The sequence below is a fragment of the Eschrichtius robustus genome, chromosome 10, assembly GCF_028021215.1.
Source record: "Eschrichtius robustus isolate mEscRob2 chromosome 10, mEscRob2.pri, whole genome shotgun sequence".
Taxonomy (NCBI): domain Eukaryota; kingdom Metazoa; phylum Chordata; class Mammalia; order Artiodactyla; family Eschrichtiidae; genus Eschrichtius; species Eschrichtius robustus.
Window position 1 is genome coordinate 92,976,178 of NC_090833.1, and position 20,739 is coordinate 92,996,916.

The 20,739-nt window shown below is 37.9% G+C and overlaps 1 protein-coding gene across 7 annotated transcripts in view; it reads left to right on the forward strand.

Annotated features, from left to right (window-relative positions):
• IARS1 (isoleucyl-tRNA synthetase 1) overlaps positions 1-11,452 on the forward strand; it is a 79,773-nt gene extending 68,321 nt beyond the window's left edge. For 4 of the 7 annotated variants that reach the window (XM_068553775.1, XM_068553774.1, XM_068553776.1 and 1 more), the window contains exons 31-34: positions 323-448; positions 2,377-2,520; positions 3,247-3,399; positions 10,883-11,451. In XM_068553775.1, the coding sequence (XP_068409876.1) occupies positions 323-448; positions 2,377-2,520; positions 3,247-3,399; positions 10,883-10,965 (506 nt within the window). In that variant the 3' untranslated portion in view covers positions 10,966-11,451. Of the gene's footprint in view, positions 1-322; positions 449-2,376; positions 2,521-3,246; positions 3,400-10,882 lie in introns of all 7 variants that reach the window. The other 3 variants (XM_068553778.1, XM_068553780.1, XM_068553779.1) reach the window with 2 other exon arrangements.
• The last annotated feature ends 9,287 nt before the right edge of the window (positions 11,453-20,739 follow it).

Sequence of the window (20,739 nt, forward strand, 5' to 3'; positions counted from 1 at the left end):
CAAAAGTCCAATCCATAAAAAGTAAAACTGATAAATTGAACTTCTTCAAAATTTTAAATTCTGCTTTGTGAAAGATCCTGTGAAAAGGATGAAAAAACAAGCTACAGACTAGGAGAAGATCTTTGCAAACTGCATATCCAACAAAGGATGTATCTAGAATATATGAAGAAGTCTCAAAACTCAACAGTTTTTTTTAGATCTAATTAGAAAATGGGAAAAGACATTTACCAAAGAAAATATACAAATGATGTGTTCCCCTTGACTTTTTATTCAAATTTAACTTTTTTTTTCTTCAGTTTCACTTATATTTTTGGCTTTTTAGGTGGAGTACTACTTCTGGAAAATCCAAAAGGAGATAATAGGTTGGACCTTTTAAAGCTGAAGAGTGTTGTTACTAGCATTTTTGGTGTAAAAAATACAGAGCTGGCTGTCTTCCATGGTGAAACAGGTATGTAGAAAGTCAAAAGATATTCATCTATGTCCTTTGACACGAGATTGATCATTGAGGATCTTAATTTGGTAACATAACCTTTGCCTTTTTCCTGACTCTGGGTCAGGACCAGCCTCTACAGTAGTGCCTGCCTGCAAGTGTCTCTTTGTGCCTTCTTTGTGTGATATGGCTGAAAGAACACTAGACTTACTAGGAGATGAAGGTTCTAATCCTACCCTTTCCTGTTAGCCATGTGATGCATTCTAGGCTTCAGAGACTTCCCTGTTGTGTTTTAACTTTATTAAACATAGTGTCTGCGTCTTGCTAAATCCAGATTCTCAATGAGACAAGCCTAAATAAAATTTTAAAGAATTATAAGTACATTTCCTCCCACTGTCATGGGTTGAATTGTGACATCACCACCCAATCCCCCACCTCTACCCCAAGATGTGTTGAAGTCCTTATATTTACCCCCAATACCATCTAATGTGACCTTCTTTGGAAATAGGTTCATTGCAGATATAATTAGTTAAGGTAATACTGGAATAGGGTGGGCACTACTCCAATATGACTGGTGTCCTTATAAGAAGAGGGCCATGTGAAGACATAAACAAAGAGGGAGAAGGCTATGTGGTGACAAAGGCAGAAATTGGAATTAGGCAAACCTGCAAGCCAAGAAACACCAAAGATTGCTGGGAACATCCAGAAACTAGGAAGGGGAAAAGAAGGATTCCCTTACAGGCTTCAGAGGGAGCATGGCCCTACTGACACCTTGATTTTGGACTTCTCACCTACAGAGAACTGTGAGACAATAAATTTCTGTTGTTTTAAACCGTCCCACCCACCCCACCCCACCTCCCTCCCCAGTTTGTGATTCTTACATTAGACAAAGGAAACTAATACCATCAACAAACCTGAATGTTCATTTTCAGAAACTTTTAAATATCAATAGCTTAAAAGAAGAAATCTAAATGGCCAATAAATAAAGGGAAAATTGCTGAACCTCAATAGGAAAAACCACAATGAGGTACTATCACATGCAACCGAATTGGCAAAAACTAGAAAAATTTCACAGTATCAGATGTCAGGGATATTATGTAATAGGAACTGTCATTCCCTGTTGGATTGTAAATTGATAGAAACACTGTGGACAGCCATTTGCTGTTTTATCTGTTAAGGGCTGGATAAGGGAAGCAAACATGATGTGGGGAAACTGAGGAAGTTAAGGTTTGGAAGACAGATGGTTCACTGGGGGCTCTGAGAAAAATCTCTGACCAGGATCCACCAAGGGGAGCTGGTAAGTAAGTCAGTGGACAGCTTGGATCTCTATCTCAAGTCACTGTAGAATAAGAAGCAAGGACATACTGGAACTCACATATGTCTAGCTCATTGTCCCCTCTGACTCAGCATGCGGCAGCCTGTGAAAGCTGAGTAATGCCTGAGCATTACTTAACCTTTAGTGGCATAGTGGCTGTAACTCATCTTCTACCCTAAGCAATGTTTAATTGTATATAAATGAAATTACATTGTGTGTGTTCTGTGTGTCTTGCTCTTTTCCACATATGTTCATTAGTCAACTTATCTTCTGATCATAATTATCTTTTTTTAATATAAGCGTTCTTTTCATGGTAAAGTTTAGGATTCTGATATAGGAGGAAATTTTAAAAGGAGCTATAATATGGAGGAAAAATACTAAAAGGGGAAAAAACAATTTGCCTTATAAGTTATGAATATTATGCTATTTTGCAACATTAAGATTTCCTACTTTTTGCATGTCATTAAAGCCTGATTTTGTAGAAAAGACAGTATCCTTTGATAAATAGAAATAAAGTGGAAAGCATCACTGTAAAGATACATGATAGTTTAATAATTAAATAGGAAAAAGTGAATGACTTCAGCTCTGAACTTTCCCCCTGAAAGAATGATTGTTTTGTTGTTATTTTTAGAAATAAAAAACCAAACCAACTTACTGAATCTTAGTGGAAAAACACTTTGCGTGGCTGCAGGATCAACTCCCTCTGTGGTCGACAGTCCTAGTACTCTTCTCTGTCAATATATCAACCTACAGCTCTGGAATGCAGACCCACAAGGTGCGTGCCTCCCCCAGCTGTGAACACCCTCAGCAGGCAGGTTATGGTGTGCTAGATGTTAAGATTTCCTTTAATGTTCAGTATCTCTGATTTATATGGATTTTTTAAGTCAACTTCAACTTAGTAATTTAAAATGTAGACTCCAACACTTCTTTGGGGAATACTCACGGCTTGTTTCTTTTGGTGTATTTATGTAGAAACACCCCTCCATCTGACATGGTCAGGAAATGAGGTAAATTGGTTAGGTAAAAATTACAGCTAAATGAAGCTGAACTGTTTAAATGTCAGAACATTGTAGTCTTAAATTTTGCCTTCTTTTTTTCTTGGAAAATGTTCTGAGAACTGTTGTACATATCCATGTCTTAATCAACAGACTAGATCAATACTTATTTTTCCTTGATATTTTAGGGGCCTCATTGTGCACATTTATTACTGTCTTCAGGCTCTTCATTTGACTGTTTACTGAATATCTCTTCCCTAAACTACTGGGCTTTTATACTAGTTGTTTTTTCTTCTTCCCTTTCTCCTTTCCCCCTGTGAAATATTTAAGACTGTTTTTGCAGACTGTACAATTAATCCCACTCTTGCTCTTGTTCCCACTGCTGGCTTTCAAAGCCTTTAGCTCTACCCATTAGAACTGTCTACTCACTACCTCCATTAGGGATCCACTAGCTAGAGGGTGAACTCTCAGGATTTAATCCATTTTGGGTTTTTTTTTTTCTGTAGAGTGTTTAATGGGAACAGTAGGCACTCTTCTGCTTGAAAATCCACTAGGGCAGAATGGACTGACCCACCAAGGTCTTCTGTATGAAACAGCCAAGGTGTTTGGCCTTCGGAGCAGGAAGCTAAAACTGTTTTTGAATGAGGCTCAAACAGAAGGTGAGGAGATTATAGAACATGCTAATTGTTTTTCATTTTTGTTTTTATTTTATTGAAAATAGATTGTGATGCCATCAATTATATGTGTAAGAGATAGTACTATTATCTTTTTTTCTTTTTTTGCTCTTTCTCCAGAAATTTGCCATACTATAAATGTTAAAATAATAATAATTAAAAGGATGATATGTATAAAATAGATAATAAGAAAAAAAATAATTAAAAGGATGATTACTTTTTTGCTTTGGAAATAATCTAAAAATTATATTGGTATGTTAAAATACATGCTTCTAGGTAAATTAGCTTATTTGCTGGTCCTAAAATTGTCCTCTTCCCCGAGAATCAAAATGATCACTGTATTTTAAAATAACAGCTTGAAGGAAACATAACTGACATTGTACTTCCTCCTTTACAACTTATAAAGCATACCTTTTCTCGGTGAGCTGCATAAAAATGTGAAGAGCTAGGTCATTAGTTGACATATTCTCCATTCCATAATTCAGAAAACAGAGAGTCAGGATAAGGCACAGGCTAGTGTCTTCGAGGATATGTTTTCTCTTTCTCCCACTTATATCATCCAGTACTGTGATTTCAGCTTCTGTGGCTGTTCTGACAACTTCTCTAGTGACATTTTAGCCCTCCCCCGAGTTCTGTTCTATATTCGATTCCCTATTACACATGGGTGTTCATTTTAATGCTGCTGCCACTGGAATCATTTCCTCAAACAGCTTCCCCTGATGGGATCTGGGTTTTTCTGTTTATAGCCATCCTTCTTGTCATCCCAACTCATAAACCTTTTACCATTTCATCCTTTTATTTATTCAGCCTAAAGCCTGGGATTTATTGGACTTTCTGAGTCAAGATTTGTGTCTCCTAGCACTGGTGGAAAGTTGCTAAGCATTATCTTTTCCAAAGTTAGTCTTTTAATTTTCTGCAGTTTGAATATGCTGTGCCTGGGTATAAATTTTTTGGTATAATGCATTATTCATCTCTGTTACAGAGTTTTGATTTCTAGCATTTCCTTTTAATTCTTAGAATTTCCATCTTTCTGCTTACATTACCCATCTGTTCTTGCATGTTGTCCACCCTTTCTGTTAGTGTCCTTAACATTAATCCCAGTTATTTTCAATTCCCAATCTGATAATTTCAAAATCTCTACCATATCTGAGTCTGGTTGTGTTGCTTGCTTTGTCTCTTCCTACTGTGTTTTTTCCTTTTTAGAACGCCTTGTAGTATTTGGTTGATAGCAGTACATGATGTACTGGGGAAAAGGAACTGAGGTAAATAGGCCTTTATTGTAAGGTTTTATGTTTATCTGGCTAGGAGTTAGGCTGTGTTTATTGTTTACTGTTGCTGTAGGTTCCAGAGGCTCAAATTTCCTTCTGTTGTCTTATGTTTTCCCTAGAGATTCCTTTTTAAATATGGTTGGAGCTTTGCCCATTCTTTCAGCTGTAATGCCCTATTATCATACAGGAGCCCATATGATGTTGTAGTAAAGTATGGGGGGAGGAGAAGTGGGGGAAGTGTTCTATAATTTTATGATTAGTTCTCAGTCTTTAGTAAACCTGTGCCTCTGGGCTGTGACCCTCACAGGTGTTACTCAGCTTTAAAATTTTTCCTCTTCAGGTAAGAAAGGAAGGTAAAGGGGGCTAGAGGTGGGTATTTCCCTTTCCCTGGGTCAGTTAGGCTTTGGTTAAAAAGAAAAAAAATAGTTACTGATGAGGAAGAACTTCTGCCATTTTACTGGGAATTTTTTTCTAGAAGCCTTGTACCTTTTTTGTCCTCATTTCCTCCATTACTGCCACCTTTTGTATTCAGTTCATTTTTTGCAGTTTACTGTTTTCTTTTTTTACTTCCTTTTGTGTGTGTGTTTTTTAAGACATTAGTGTTTACCATGGGGATTACAATTAGCATCCTAAATTTATAACAATTTAACTTGAATTGATACCAGTTTGACTTCAATAACATACAAAAACTCTGCTTCTATATAGCTCTGCCCCCGTTTATATTCTTGTCAGAAATTATATCTTCATAATTATGTTCCCCAAAGCATAAGTTCTTAACTGTGTTTTATGTATTTACTTTTTTTTTTTTAATTTATTTATTTTTGGCTGTGTTGGGTCTTCGTTTCTGTGTGAGGGCTTTCTCTAGTTGTGGCAAGCGGGGGCCACTCTTCATCGCGGTGTGCGGGCCTCTCACTAGCGCGTCCTCTCCTGTTGCGGAGCACAGGCTCCAGACACGCAGGCTCAGTAGTTGTGGCTCACGGGTCTAGTTGCTCCGCGGCATGTGGGATCTTCTCAGACCAGGGCTCGAACCCGTGTCCCCTGCATTAGCAGGCAGATTCTCAACCACTGCGCCACCAGGGAAGCCCCCTATGTATTTACTTTTAAATCATGTAGAAAACAAAAAGTGGAGTTAAAAATAAATGCAACAACAATATGGCTTTGACTTACTGTCTAACATCCTTTCATTACAACCTGAAGGATCCCTTTAGCATTTCTTGGAGGGCAGTTCTAGCAGTAATGAACTCCCTCAACTTTCTGTTTATTTGGGAATGTCTTAATTGCTCCTTAATTTGTGAAGAAAAATTAAGAAGAAAAAAATCTGTTTTGCAAAATGGAGAATTCTTTGTTGATAGTTTTTTCTTTCAGCACTTTAAATATGTGGTCCCACTGCCTTCTGGCTCTCATGGTTTCTGATTAGAAATTAATCTTTTAATCTTATTGAGTATCCTGGTATTTTGCTTCTCTCTTGCTGCGTTCAAGATTTGGTCATTATTTCTTCAAATATTCTTTATATTCTTTTCTTCCTGAAATTCCCATAGTGTGTATGTTGGTCCACTTGGCCTGTGTCTCAGACGCCTCTTAGGCTCTGTCCACTTTTCTTCATTCTCTTTTCTTTCTTCTCCTTCAGACTGGATGATTTCAAATGTCCTATCTTCGAGTTCACTGTTTCTTCTGTATGCTAAATTATGCTGTTAAGCTTCTCTAGTGACTTCTTAATTTCAGTTATCGTACTTTTCAGCTCCAGAATTTCTGTTTAGTTCCTTTTATAATTTCTCTGTTGATATTCTCATTTTGTTGATACATTGTTTTCTTGGCTTGTTCTTTGTATGTGGTTTCCATTGACCTTTCCATTAGTCAGTTATTTTCCATTTAAGAGAGTTGATTTAGAGTCTGTCTAGTAAGTCCAAGTATCTGTGCTTCCTCAGGGACAGATTCTGTTAATTATTTATTCCTGTGAATGGGCCATACTTTCCTATATCTTTGTATGCCTTGTAATTTTTTTTGTCTTTGAAAACTGGATATTTGAATGTGGTGACTCTGGAAATCAGGTTCTCTTCCCCAGGGTTTGCTGTGTTTGATGGTTGAAGGCTACAGTCTTCTGTTTGTTTATGACTTTTCCAAACTATTTTTACAAAGACTGTATTCCTGGTTGTATGTAGTCCCTGAAGTCTCTGTTCCTTTAGCTTATGTTCAGCTATTATTTTGACAAGAGATTTCCTTGACCTCCAGGAACTAAAAATTTAAAAACAGAATACCTACTTCTCCCAGTCTTTAAAGATTGGCTCTGTTCTGGTCCACTCCTTCAGCTCAGCCAGGCTGTTTACAGTTCTGCCTTAGGCTTCTCTTCCTGTTTTCACTGAGCCCTGAAGATCAGCCACGTTTGGCCAAAAAAGCTTTTTACCTTTATCAGAATCAAATGCTTAGGGTCTTCTCAGGTCTTTCTGTGTATGCATACTGCCCTGGGCATGAATGTGGCTTTCTAAATTATTCAGCATACAGAGGCACTTTTTAATGCCCTAATTGCCCAAACTTTTCCTCCCAGGCCTTAAGCAATCCATTGCCTGTCTCATCCATAATCTTTTGCCCCAGGCAGCCGTGGGTTGCCCCAGGCAGCCGTGGGTTTTTTGTTTGCCTTTGGTTTTCATGCAGTGCCCATCACTTTTCCACCCTGAGTGAGTTCCAAGTAGGCAAAACAGAGACAAGCACCTTATGTAAGCCCTTCAAGTAGCTCCCAGACAGGTTAGAACAAACGCAATACTTTTGCTCTCTTCCTCCTGGAACTAGGAACCAGGGTCCCACACTGGAAACTCGGGCTACTGTCTTTAAGCCCACCACCAAGCTAGGAAGGAGCTGGTAAAGCACAAGTAAAAACACAGATCTTTCCTGCCATTTTCAAGTTGCCTTTTCTTTAATTCAACATTCACTTGGTTGCTGTAAACGTTTGATTGCTTTCTAGAGTTCTGACAAAGTTGATTCTGGCTGGCTGTTTTGTAATGTTTCAGTTGATGTCCACTTTAAGGGAACATTTCTTTAATTCTTTGGGGACACTGTCTACCCTGGCCCACTTTAAACTCAATTATTTTGGGCCACAGAGAGTGTTTAGAAAGTTCTGGCCCCAGTCATGCAAGGGGCCAGAATTTTCATGGGGACATGTTCTGTCTATCTCTCCCCAAACCAAGGCTAAGTGGGACAAGTCTCTATATTGGTTTACTGTGACTGGTGCAATAAATTACCAAAAACTGGGTGGCCTGAGACAACAGAAATGTATTCTCTCACAGATCTGGAGGCCAGAAGTCTGAAATCAGGGTGTCAGCAGGACTATATTCTCTAGGGGAGAATTTGTTCTTTGCCTCTTCCAGCTACTGGTGGTTCCAGGCATCCTTGTGGCTACCTCACTTTGATCTCTGCCTCATTGCCACCTCTTCTGTCTGTTTCTCCTTTTTCCAAAAATGGTAACAGTCACAGTTTCCAGGAATTAAAGCATGGTCATATCTTTTGGAAGGCCATTATTAAACCCATAACGTTCTCTTAACTGTTTTTCTCTGTGGTGAAGGATCTTTTTGAAATTTACCCTTTTGCCATGGGCTCCTTATTTGAGGTCTCAGTTTTTTGAGAGGGATTTCATTGGACTCCCCAGTTTGTGTAGACCCTAGGCTTTTTCTTCTCTCACTTTCATAGCCTATTAGTGCCAAGTCTTTAAGCCTCCAGGCCCACCAGAAAATCTTAATGTTCAGCTACCTCTTGGGATTCATGATATTTTGGACTCTGTGGATTTCTCTCATTTTCTTCCCTTGCTCAGCTATTTTTTCTTTAATTTTTAAAAAAAAATTTTTTTAATTAATGTTTTATATTGTACTTTAACATTTTCTGCTACATTATTAAAAACGAAAGCCTTCTTTTCTACTTGCATTTCTCTCTTTAATGAAGCACATTTATTGTACTTGAGATTTATTTTCAATAACTTTCCTTTGTCTCTTTACCCCTCACTAGTTTTAGGGCCTCATCATCTAATGAGACAGCCTGTCTGCAGGCTATATTCTTCCACCAAGATTGTCTTCATGCACATTCCTCCCTTGATGATGTTCCCCTGCTTGGATCCCCCAAGGCTCACCATTATCTAATGCTTCAGAATCCTTAGCTTTACACATAAAATCCTTCCTGTTCTGGTCCTTATCTGTCTTTCCAGTTATGTCCATGAAGCTTTCATTCTATCAGAAGGCTTTTTTCACTCTCCTTCCAACACATTTAGCTCTTTCATGATGGTTTGGTAGTCAACATCAACAAGTAGGTGTAGCTTCCTGTTTTGATAACCTTGTGTGAAACTTCAAAGACATTCTTAACTTCTTTTTCTTAGCCCTCAAATCCATTGGTCACCAAGTGCAGTTGAGCAGTGAAAATGAAGAAGTGTCATTTTTACTTGTTCTATGCAAGTGTAGGTACCTGGTTGAAACTGATCAAGGATAGAATCATATCCATGTGAATTACATATTAGTACTACTACCTATGATTCACAAACCAGATCTTACCTATAATGTCTTATTACCTTCTTTTTGCTCTGTAAGGTTGACTGGGCAAGTTTAGTAGGTAAAAGCTTGAAAGTTAACTTATTCACCCAAGATTATCGAGAAACCTGGTATTCTTTCCAATCCAGTATCTTTTCCCAATCTGATATCTCTTGCCTCATTTTCACTGTAGTCTTCCTCTCAAGATTATCTTTCATAAAATATTAATAATTTGGTAAATTAGAAGGATCTCATAAGGCTTACAGTTTTAGAAACTCACTGATGCCTTCTTGCTTGTTCCACTAGATTCTAAATATCTTCTCCAGCTCCTGTAGTTATCTATTAAGGAGGCAGCTTTTGAGAGTATTTTCTTATCCAGGGTTCCTGTTAGGTAGGACAGGAGCCATTTTTAGAGAAAGTTGGTCTTTCCCTTTGAATTCAGATCTGGCTAGAAGCAAAATGCCCCACAGTAGGCAGAGAACTTTTTAAAATTTTCTCCTTCCTTCCTTCCTTCCTCCCTCTTTCTTTCCTTTCTCTTACCTTCCTCCCTTCCTTCCTTCCTTCCTTTCCCTTCTTCTTCTCCCACCAGTGCCCCACTCTTTTTCTGAGCTTTAATATATTCAGTGTGTTTTGATCTATAGTATTTGTGTTATACTTTTGGATGCTCAAATTTTTTTTATCTTTAGCTGTATTGGCTCCTGTGTTTTTTGACCTGAGTCTTTGATAAATTCTTGCTTTCTGACATTGCAAGCTGTCCTAGGTTTATCATGTATACTCTTTCTTCCCCAAACATGGAAACGACTGCTGTTTTTCCTATTATAGGGTGTTAATATTTAGGAACCACAAATCTGAGCTGCTTGCTTAGCATTGCTTCTAGGCCTTTTCTGAAGACATAGGAAATATTGTCTGGGTGGGAGTGTGGGGACATCTTGGGCAGTACTCAGAGTTAGTTAGGTTAAGGGCACAGTCCTCCACAAGTCTGCCCAAAACTTCTAACCCCAAGTATAAGGAGTTAGGCTCCAACTACAAGCTCAGACAAAAGAGTTCACACAAGACCATTGTCACTTCTGGCACCAACTGCAAGTTCAGAGGGTTTCCAAAAGTCACCCTCAGGTCTGATAATTTGCTAGCAGGATTCACAGAACTTGTGGAAGCTATTGTACTCATGACTACATTTATTATAGGGAAAGGATAAAAACTAGAACCAGGCAAAGGGAAGAGATGCACAGGGCCAAATCTGGGAGGGGGTCCAAGTATGTAACTTCAGATTATCTCTCCGCAAGGAGGCATGGACAGTGTTACCTTCTAGCCTCAATACATGACAGTAGTACGTACAGTGTATTACCAACCAGGGAAGCTCACCTGAGCCTTGGTGTCCAGAGTTTGTATTGAGGCTTCATTACATACATATGATTGCTCATATGGTTGGTCTTTCTGGTGTAGCCAGCTCCACCCTGAGTCATCTCATTAGCATAAACCATCAGGTGTGTTCAGGGGCCTACAATAAATAACAAAAGATGCTCCTATTACTCAGGAAATCCCAGGGTTTCAGAAGTACCCCCAGTAGCTGGGACAAAGTTTAGGTTTCTCTTAAGATGAGGCCGAATTTCTTACTATCCAGGTGGTTAACATATTTTTAATATTCATCCAGAATAGGTAGAAAAATGATTTCTTTAAAACTTCTTCTTTTCATTCTAGAAATTACAGAAGAAATCCCCATGAAGACTTTGAACACGAAGACTGTGTATGTTTCTGTATTACCGACTACAGGAGACTTCTAACATTCAGTTATCTGTGTGGTTCAGTCAACCTTTCCCTGGCATATACCTCTTCTCCCCTCCCTCCAACCCTGGACTCACACACGGACACAGACATATTGATATTTCCTTCAGGTGCATGTATAATATACTGCTTTTGGTCTAAAATTGAAATGGAATTGATCAAGTGACTTGAGACTTCACAGTAATAGTCACACTTAACCGTAAACACCTATGTAGTCATGTTGAGGAAAAGTTACAGTGTTACCTCAGCACTACAGAGTATATTTCTATACTTGAATTTTTAAGTATAGAACATAGTAGTTTAAATGGTATAGTGTGTGTGTGTGTGTGTGTGTGCACGCACTTGTATATATATCTATCTATCTATCTATCTATCTATCTATATATATATATATATATATATATATATATATATCATTCTATGGCCTTTTAAAACTTATTTGAAATCTCTTGAAGGAATGGACAGTGTTATATATTTTTGCTACCTGGATTTTCCTGGGTAATTTGATGGAATATTTTAAGTTTTAGTAAATCAGAACAATAAACTTTCTCACAGATAATAAACATGTTAGAAGTAATTCATTCTCCCATAGTTCAGTGAAACTTGGAATTTGCAATCTTTAAAGAACACAAAAACTTAATAGTGACTTCCATATTAAGACACTAGACTAAATATCTAATTTCACTTCTTCCCAAAATCCTGTGTCAAAGAAGCAGATGCCAAGACAAAATTAGATGTGCAAGAATTTATTGGGGGAAGCATACATGAAAGATAAAGGGGAGAGGGTAAAGGCAAAGGTAGAGAGAGCCTTCAGGCGGAAATGACCTGACTTTGGACCCATGCCTTGCTCAGTCAGTGGCTGGGAGCAGCTGAGGGGGACCATGGCCTCAGCACAGATGGATCCATTGATCTGAAAATTTAGTAGCTAGAAGCTGTCAACCAACTATACTCCCTACATCAGATTCTCCTGAAAGGAGCTCTGAATGGTGCATCTCTAGCTGCTAGAATAAACGCATTCAAATCCATACCCACAAAGTTGGAGGAAACCACACAAGATAACAAGTTTTGGCAAGGATCAGTGAAACTGGAACCCTTGTGCACTGTTGGTGGGAATGTAAAATGTTGCAGTCACTATGGGAAGCAGTATAGAGGTTCCTCAAAAATTAGAACTACCATATGATCCAACAGTCAACTTCTGTGTACATATCCAAAAGAATTGAAAGCAGGGCCTTGAAAAGATATTTGCACACCCAGGTTCATTGCAGCATTATTCACAACAGCCAAGAGGTGGGGCAACCCAAATGTCCACTGAGGGATAAATGGATAAAGAAAATGTAATCTGTACATACAATTGAATATTATTCAGTCTTAAGAAAGAAGGATGAACCTTGAGGACATTAAGCAAAGTGAAATAAGCCAGTCACAAAAAGACAAATACTGTGTGATTCCACTTGTATGAGGTACCTAAAGTAGTCAAATTCATTGAAACAAAATGCAATGGTGGTTGCCAGGTGTTGCAGGGAAGGAGAAATGGGGAGTTGTTCAATGGGAATAGTTTTAGTTTTGCAAGTTTTAAAGAGTTCTAGAGGTCTTTTGCACAAAAATGTGAACATAGTTAACATACTAAACTTGATCCTTAAAAATAGCTAAGTTGGTAAATTTTATGTATCTTTTACCACAATTTAAAAAAAATTTTTGGGGCTTCCCTGGTGGCGCAGTGGTTGAGAATCTGCCTGCCAATGCAGGGGACACGGGTTCGAGCCCTGGTCTGGGAAGATCCCACATGCCACGGAGCAACTGGGCCCGTGAGCCACAATTACTGAGCCTGCACGTCTGGAGCCTGTGCTCCGCAACAAGAGAGGCCGCGATGGTGAGAGGCCCGCGCACCGCGATGAAGAGTGGTCCCCACTTGCCGCAACTAGAGAAAGCCCTCGCACAGAAATGAAGACTCAACACAGTCATAAATAAATAAATAAAAGAACGTGAATTTCTTTAAAAAAAAAAAAAAAATTTTTGAATGTCAGAGGGACAGAAGCCAACCTGAAAGAGCTCCCAGTGGCCAAAGCTGGAACAGTTTGAACAAACATATAATGTAGTATTGAATTAAAATCCAAAGTATAAAATAAATATCCATGAGTACATGCTGATATAAATGATTGAATAAATAAATGAGAGAGGTGAGACAAATCTATATAAAATTCCAAATAATGTATATAGATACTCTTTCACAAGGTGGTGTACCTTAACTCCCCACACCTTGAGAGAGGGCTGTACTTTGTGACTTACTTCGAAAGAGTAGAGTATGTGAAGGGGGCAAAAAGTAACTTCACAGTAAAACTGACAAACACTACCTTGGACAGGTTAACATCATCAGGCATGATAGCATATACTCTTTTTTTTTTTTTTAATTGATGCGTAGTTGATTTACGATGTTGTGTTAATTTCTGCTGTACAGCAAAGTGATTCAGTTATATATATATTATTTTTCATATTCTTTTCCATTATGGTTTGTCACAGGGTATTGAATATAGTTCCCTGTGCTCTGACCATTTTTTTTTAATAACATCTTTATTGTACAGTGTTGTGTTAGTTTCTGCTATATAACAAAGTGAATCAGCTATATGGATACATATAACCCCATATCCCCTCGCTCTCTTGCGCCTCCTTCCCACCCTCCCTATCCCACCCCTCTAGGTGGTCATGAAGTACCAAGCTGATCTCCCTGTGCTATGCAGCTGCTTCCCACTAGCTATCCATTTTACATTTGGTAGTGTATATATGTCAGTGCTACTGTCTCACTTCATCCCAGCTCCATTCTCTACATCTGCGTCATTATTCCTGTCCTGCCCCTAGGTTCATCAGAACCATTTTTTTTTTAGATTGCATATATGTGTGTTAGCATATGGTATTTGTTTTCCTCTTTCTGACTTACTTCACTCTGTGTGACCAACTTTAGGTCCATCCACTTCACTACAAATAACTCAAATTTCATTTCTTTTTATGGCTGAGTAATATTTCATGGTATATATGTGCCACATCTTCTTTATCCATTCATCTGTCAGTGGACACTTAGATTGCATCCATGTCCTGGCTATTGTAAATAGTGCTGCAGTGAACACTGTGGTACATGTCTCTCTTTGAATTATGGTTTTCTCAGGGAATATACCCAGTAGTGGGATTGCTGGGTCATATGGTAATTCTATTCTTAGTTTCTTAAGGAACCTCCATACTGTTCTCCATAGTGGTTGTATCAATTTACATTCCCACCAACAGTGCAAGAGGGTTCCCTTATCTCCACACCCTCTCCAGCATTTATTGTTTGTAGATTTTTTGATGATGGCCATTCTAACCACTGTGAGGTGATACCTCATTGTGGTTTTGATTTGCATTTCTTTAATGATTAGTGATGTTGACCATCCTTTCATATGTTTGTTGGCAATCTGTATCTTCTTTGGAGAAATGTCTGTTTAAGTCTTCCACCCATTTTTAGATTGGGTTGTTTGTTTTTTTGATATTGGGCTGCATGAGCTGCTTGTATATTTTGGAGATTAATCCTTTGTCAGTTGCTTCATTTGCAAATATTTTCTCCCATTCTGAGGGTTGTTTTTCCGTCTTCTTTATGGTTTCCTTTGCTGTGCAAAAGCTTTTAAGTTTCCTTAGGCCCCATTTGTTTATTTTTGTTTTTATTTCCATTTCTCTAGGGTGTGGGTCACAAAGGATCTTGCTATGATTTATGTCATAAAGTGTTCTGCCTATGTTTTCCTCTAAGTTTTATAGTGACTGGCCTTAAATTTAGGTCTTTAATCCATTTTGAGTTTATTTTTGTGTATGGTGTTAGGAAGTGTTCTAATTCCATTCTTTTCCATGTACCTGTCCAGTTTCCTAGCACCACTTATTAAAAAGACTGCCTTTTCTCCATTGTATATTCTTGCCTCCTTTATCAAACATAAGGTGACCGTATGTGTGTGGGTTTATCTCTGGGCTTTCTATCCTGTTCCATTGATCTATATTTCTGTTTTTGTGCCAGGACCATACTGTCTTGATTACTGTAGCTTTGTAGTATAGTCTGAAGTCCGGGAACCTGATTCCTCCAGCTCCGTTTTTCTTTCTCAAGATTGCTTTGGCTATTCAGGGTTTTTTGTGTTTCCATACAAATGGTAAAATTTGTGCTAGTTCTGTGAAAAATGCCATTGATAGTTTGATAGGGGTTGCACTGAATCTGTAGGTCGCTTTGGGTAGTATAGTCATTTTCACAGTGTTGATTCTTCCAATCTAAGAACATGGTATGTCTCTCCATCTGTTTGTATCATCTTAGATTTCTTCCATCAGTGTCTTACAGTTTTCTGCATACAGGTCTTTTGTCTCCTTAGGTAGGTTTATTACTAGTTATTTTATTCTTTCTGTTGCAGTGGTAAATAGGAGTGTTTCCTTAATTTTTCTTTCAGGTTTTTCATCATTAGTGTGTAAGAATGCAAGAGATTACTGTGCATTAATTTTGTATCCTGATACTTTACCAAATTCATTGATTAGCTCTAGTAGTTCTCTGGTAGCATCTTTAGGATTCTCTATATATACTATCATGTCATCTGCAAACAGTGACAGTTTTACTTCTTCTTTTCCAATTTGTATTCCTTTTATTTCTTTTTCTTCTCTGATTGCCGTGGCTAGGACTTCCATAACTATGTTGAATAATAGTAGTGAGAGTGCACAACCTTTTCTTGTTCCTGATTTTTGAGGAGATGGTTTCAGTTTTTCACCATTGAGAACGATGTTGGCTGTAGGTTTGTCATATATGGCCTTTTTTATGTTGAGGTAGTTTCCCTCTATGCCCACTTTCTGGAGAGTCTTTATCATAAATGGGTGTTGAATTTTGTCAGAAGCTTTTTCTGCATCTATTGAGATTGTCATGTGGGTTTTTTTAAAAAATAAATTATTTATTTTTTGGCTGCATTGGGTCTTAGTTGCTGCACAGGCTTTCTCTAGCTGTGGCAAGCAGAGCCTACTCTTCGTTGCGGTGCACGGCCTTCTCATCGTGGTGGGTTCTCTTGTTGCAGAGCACGGGCTCTAGGCGCACGGGCTTCAGTAGTTGTAGCATGTGGGCTCAGTAGTTGTGGTGCACAGGCTTAGTTGCTCTGCTGCATGTGGGATCTTCCCAGACCAGGGCTCAAATCCGTGTCCCCTGCATTGGCAGGAGGCTTCTTAACCACTGTGCAACCAAGGAAGCCCCTATCATATGGTTTTCCTCCTTCAATTTGTTAATATGGTGTATCACATTCATTGAATTGTCTATACTGAAGAATCCTTCCATTCCTGGGATAAACCCCACTTGATCATGGTGTATGATCCTTTTAATGTGCTCTTGGATTCTGTTTGCTAGTATTTTGTTGAGGATTTTTGCATGTATGTTCATCAGTGATATTGGCCTGTAATTTTCTTTTTTTGTGACTTCTTTGTCAGGTTTTGGTATCAGGGTGATGGTGGCCTCGTAGAATGAGTTTGTATTCCTCCCTCTGCTATATTTTGGAAGAGTTTGAGAAGGATAGGTGTTAGCTCTTCTCTAAATGTTTGATAGAATTAACCTGTGAAGCCATCTGGTCCTGGGCTTTTGTTTGCTGGAAGATTTTTAATCACAAGTTTCACTTTCAGTGCTTGTGATTGGTCTGTTCATATTTTCTATTTCTTCCTGGTTCAGTCTTGGAAGGTTGTGCTTTTCTAATAATTTGTCTATTTCTTCCAGGTTGTCCGTTTTATTGGCATATAGTTGCTGGTAGTAGTTTCTTATGATCCTTTGTATTTCTGCAGTGTCAGTTGTTATTTCTCCTTTTTCATTTCCAATTCTATTGATTTGAGTCTTCTCCCGTTTTTTCTTGATGCATCTGGCCAATGGTTTATCACTTTTATCTTCTCACAGAACGAGCTATTAGTTTCATTGATCTTTGCTTTTGTGTCCTTCATTTCTTTTTTCATTTATTTCTGCTCTGATCTTTATGATTCTTTCCTTCTGCTAAGTTTGGGGGGTTTTTTTGTTCTTCTTTCTCTAATTACGTGTAAGGTTAGGTTGTTTATTTGAGATTTTTCTTGTTTCTTGAGGTAGGATTGTATTGCTATAAACTTCCCTCTTAGAATTGCTTTTGCTGCATCCCATAGGTTTTGAGTCATCGTGTTTTCATTGTCATTTGTTTCTAGATATTTTTTTATTTACTCTTTGATTTCTTCAGTGATCTCTTGTTTATTTAGTAGCGTATTGTTTAGCCTCCATGTGTTTGTATTTTTTACAGTTTTTTTCTGTAATTGATATCTAGTCTCATAGCATTGTGGGCTGCAAAGATACTTGATACGATTTTAGTTTTCTTAAATTTACCAAGGCTTGATTTGTGACTCAAGATATGATCTACCCTGGAGAATGTTCCATGAGCACTTGAGAAGAAAGTGTGTTCTGTTGTTTCTGGATGGAACGTCCTATAAATATCAATTAAGTCCATCTTGTTTAATGTGTCATTTAAAGCTTGTGTTTCCTTATTTATTTTCATTTTGGATGATCTGTTAATTGGTGAAAGTGGGGTGTTAAAGTCCCCACTATTATTGTGTTACTGTCGATTTGCTGTTAGCATTTGCCTTATGTATTGAGGTGCTCCTAAGTTGGGTGCATAAATATTTTCAATTGTTATATCTTCTTGGATCGATCCCTTGATCATTATGTAGTATCCTTCTTTCTCTCTTGTAATAGTCTTTATTTTAAACTCTGTCTTGTCTGATATGAGAAATGCTACTCCAGCTTTCTTTTGATTTCCCTTTGCATGGAATATCTTTTTCCATCCCCTCACTTTCATTCTGTGTGTGTCCCTAGCTCTGAAGTGGGTCTCTTGTACACAGCATATATACAGGTCTTGTTTTTGTATCCATTCAGCCAGTCTGTGTCTTTTGGTTGGAGCATTGAATCCATTTACTTTTAAGGTAATTATCAATATATATGTTCCTATTGCCATTTTCTTAATTGTTTTGGGTTTGTTTTGTAGGTCTTTTCCTTCTCTTGTGTTTCCTGCCTAGAGAAGTTCCTTTAGCGTTTGTTGAAGCTCATTTGTTGCTGCTGAATTCTCTTAACTTTTGCCTGTCTGTAAAGGTTTTAATTTCCCTGTCAAACCTGAATGAGATCCTTGCTGGGTATAGTAATCTTGGTTGTAGGTATTTCCCTTTCATCACTTTAAATATGTCCTACCACTCCCTTCTGGCTTGCAGAGTTTCTGCTGAAAGATCAGCTGTTAACCTTATGGGGATTCCCTTGTATGTTATTTATTGCTTTTTCCTTGCTGCTTTTAATATTTTTTCTTTGTATTTGATTTTTGATAGTTTGATTAATATGTATCTTGGCATGTTTCTCTTTGGATTTATCCTGTATGGGACTCTGCGCTTCCTGGACCTGATTGACTATATCCTTTCCCATGTTAGGGAAGTTTTCAACTATAATCTCTTCAAATATTTTCTCAGACCCTTTCTTTTTCTCTTCTTCTCCTGGGACCCCTATAATTCGAATGTTGGTGCATTTAATGTCCCAGAGGTCTCTGAGACTGTCTTCAATTCTTTTTATTCTTTTTTCTTCATTCTGCTCTATGGCAGTTATTTCCACTATTTTATCTTCCAGATCATTTATCCATTCTTCTGCCTCAGTTATTCTGCTATTGATTCCTTCTACAGTATTTTTTTAAATTTAATTAATTAATTAACTTATTTATTTATTTATTTATTTTTAAACATCTTTATTGGAGTATAATTGCTTTACAATGGTGTGTTAGTTTCTGCTTTATAACAAAGTGAATCAGTTATACATATACATATGTTCCTATATCTCTTCCCTCTTGCATCTCCCTCCCTCCCACCCTCCCTATCCCACTGCTCTAGGTGGTCACAAAGCACCGAGCTGATCTCCCTGTGCTATGCGGTTGCTTCCCACTAGCTATCTATTTTACATTTGGTAGTGTATATATGTCTATGCCACTCTCTCACCCTGTCACATCTTACCCCTCCCCCTCCCCATATCCTCAAGTCCATTCTCTAGTAGGTCTGTGTCTTTATTCCCATCTTGCCACTAGGTTCTTCATGACCTTTATTTTCCCTTAGATTCCATATATATGTGTTAGCATACTGTATTTGTTTTTCTCTTTCTGACTTACTTCACTCTGTATAACAGACTCTAACTCCATCCACCTCACTACAGATACCTCCATTTCATTTCTTTTTATGGCTGAGTAATATTCCATTGTATATATGTGCCACATCTTCTTTATCCATTCATCCAATGATGGACACTTAGGTTGCTTCCATGTCCTGGCTATTGTAAATAGAGCTGCAATGAACATTTTGGTACATGACTCCTTTTGAATTATGGTTTTCTCAGGGTATATGCCCAGTAGTGGGCTTCCTGGGTCATATGGTAGTTCTATTTTTAGTTTAATAAGGGGCGTCCATACTGTTCTCCATAGTGGCTGTATCAATTTACATTCCCGCCAGCAGTGCAAGAGGGTTCCCTTTTCTCCACACCCTCTCCAGCATTTATTGTTTGTAGATTTTTTGATGATGGCCATTCTGACCAGTGTGAGATATGTCACTGTAGTTTTGATTTGCATTTCTCTAATGATTAGTGATGTTGAGCAGTCTTTCATGTGTTTGTTGGCAATCTGTATATCTTCTTTGGAGAAATGTCTATTTAGGTCTTCTGCCCATTTTTGGATTGGGTTGTTTCTTTTTTTGAAATTGAGCTGCATGAGCTGCTTGTAAATTTTTGAGATTAATCCTTTGTCAGTTGCTTCATTTGCAAATATTTTCTCCCATTCTGAGGGTTGTCTTGTCGTCTTGTTTATGGTTTCCTTTGCTGTGCATAAGCTTTTAAGTGTCATTAGGTCCCATTTGTTTATTTTTGTTTTTATTTCCATTTCTGTAGGAGGTGGGTCAAAAAGCATCTTGCTGTGATTTATGTCATGGAGTGTTCTGCCTATGTTTTCCTCTAAGAGTTTAATAGTGTCTGGCCTTACATTTAGGTCTTTAATCCATTTTGAGTTTATTTTTGTGTATGTTGTTAAAGAATGTTCTAATTTCATTCTTTTACATGTAGCTGTCCAGTTTTCCCAGCACCACTTATTGAAGAGGCTGTCTTTTCTCCACTCTATATTCTTGCCTCCTTTATCAAAGATAAGGTGACCATATGTGCATGGGTTTATCTCTGGGCTTTCTCTCCTGTTCCATTGATCTGTATTTCTGTTTTTGTGCCAGTACCATACTGTCTTGATTACTTTAGCTTTGTAGTATAGTCTGAAGTCAGGGAGCCTGAATCCTCCCACTCGTTTTTCTTTCTAAAGATTGCTTTGGCTCTTCGGGGTCTTTTGTGTTTCTGTACAAATTGTGAAATTTTTTGTTCTAGTTCTGTGAAAAATGCCACTGGTAGCTTGATAGGGATTGCATTGAATCTGTAGATTGCTTTGGGTAGTAGAGTCATTTTCACAATGTTGATTCTTCCAATCCAAGAACATGGTATATCTCTCCATCTGTTGGTATCATCTTTAATTTCTTTCATCAGTGTCATAATTTCCTGCATACAGGTCTTTTGTCTCCTTAGGTAGGTTTATTCCGAGATATTTTACTCTTTTTGTTCCAGTGGTAAATGGGAGTGTTTCTTTAATTTCACTTTCAGATTTTTCATCATTAGTGTATAGGAATGCAAGAGATTTCTGTGCATTAATTTTATATCCTGCTACTTTACCAAATTCATTGATTAGCTCTAG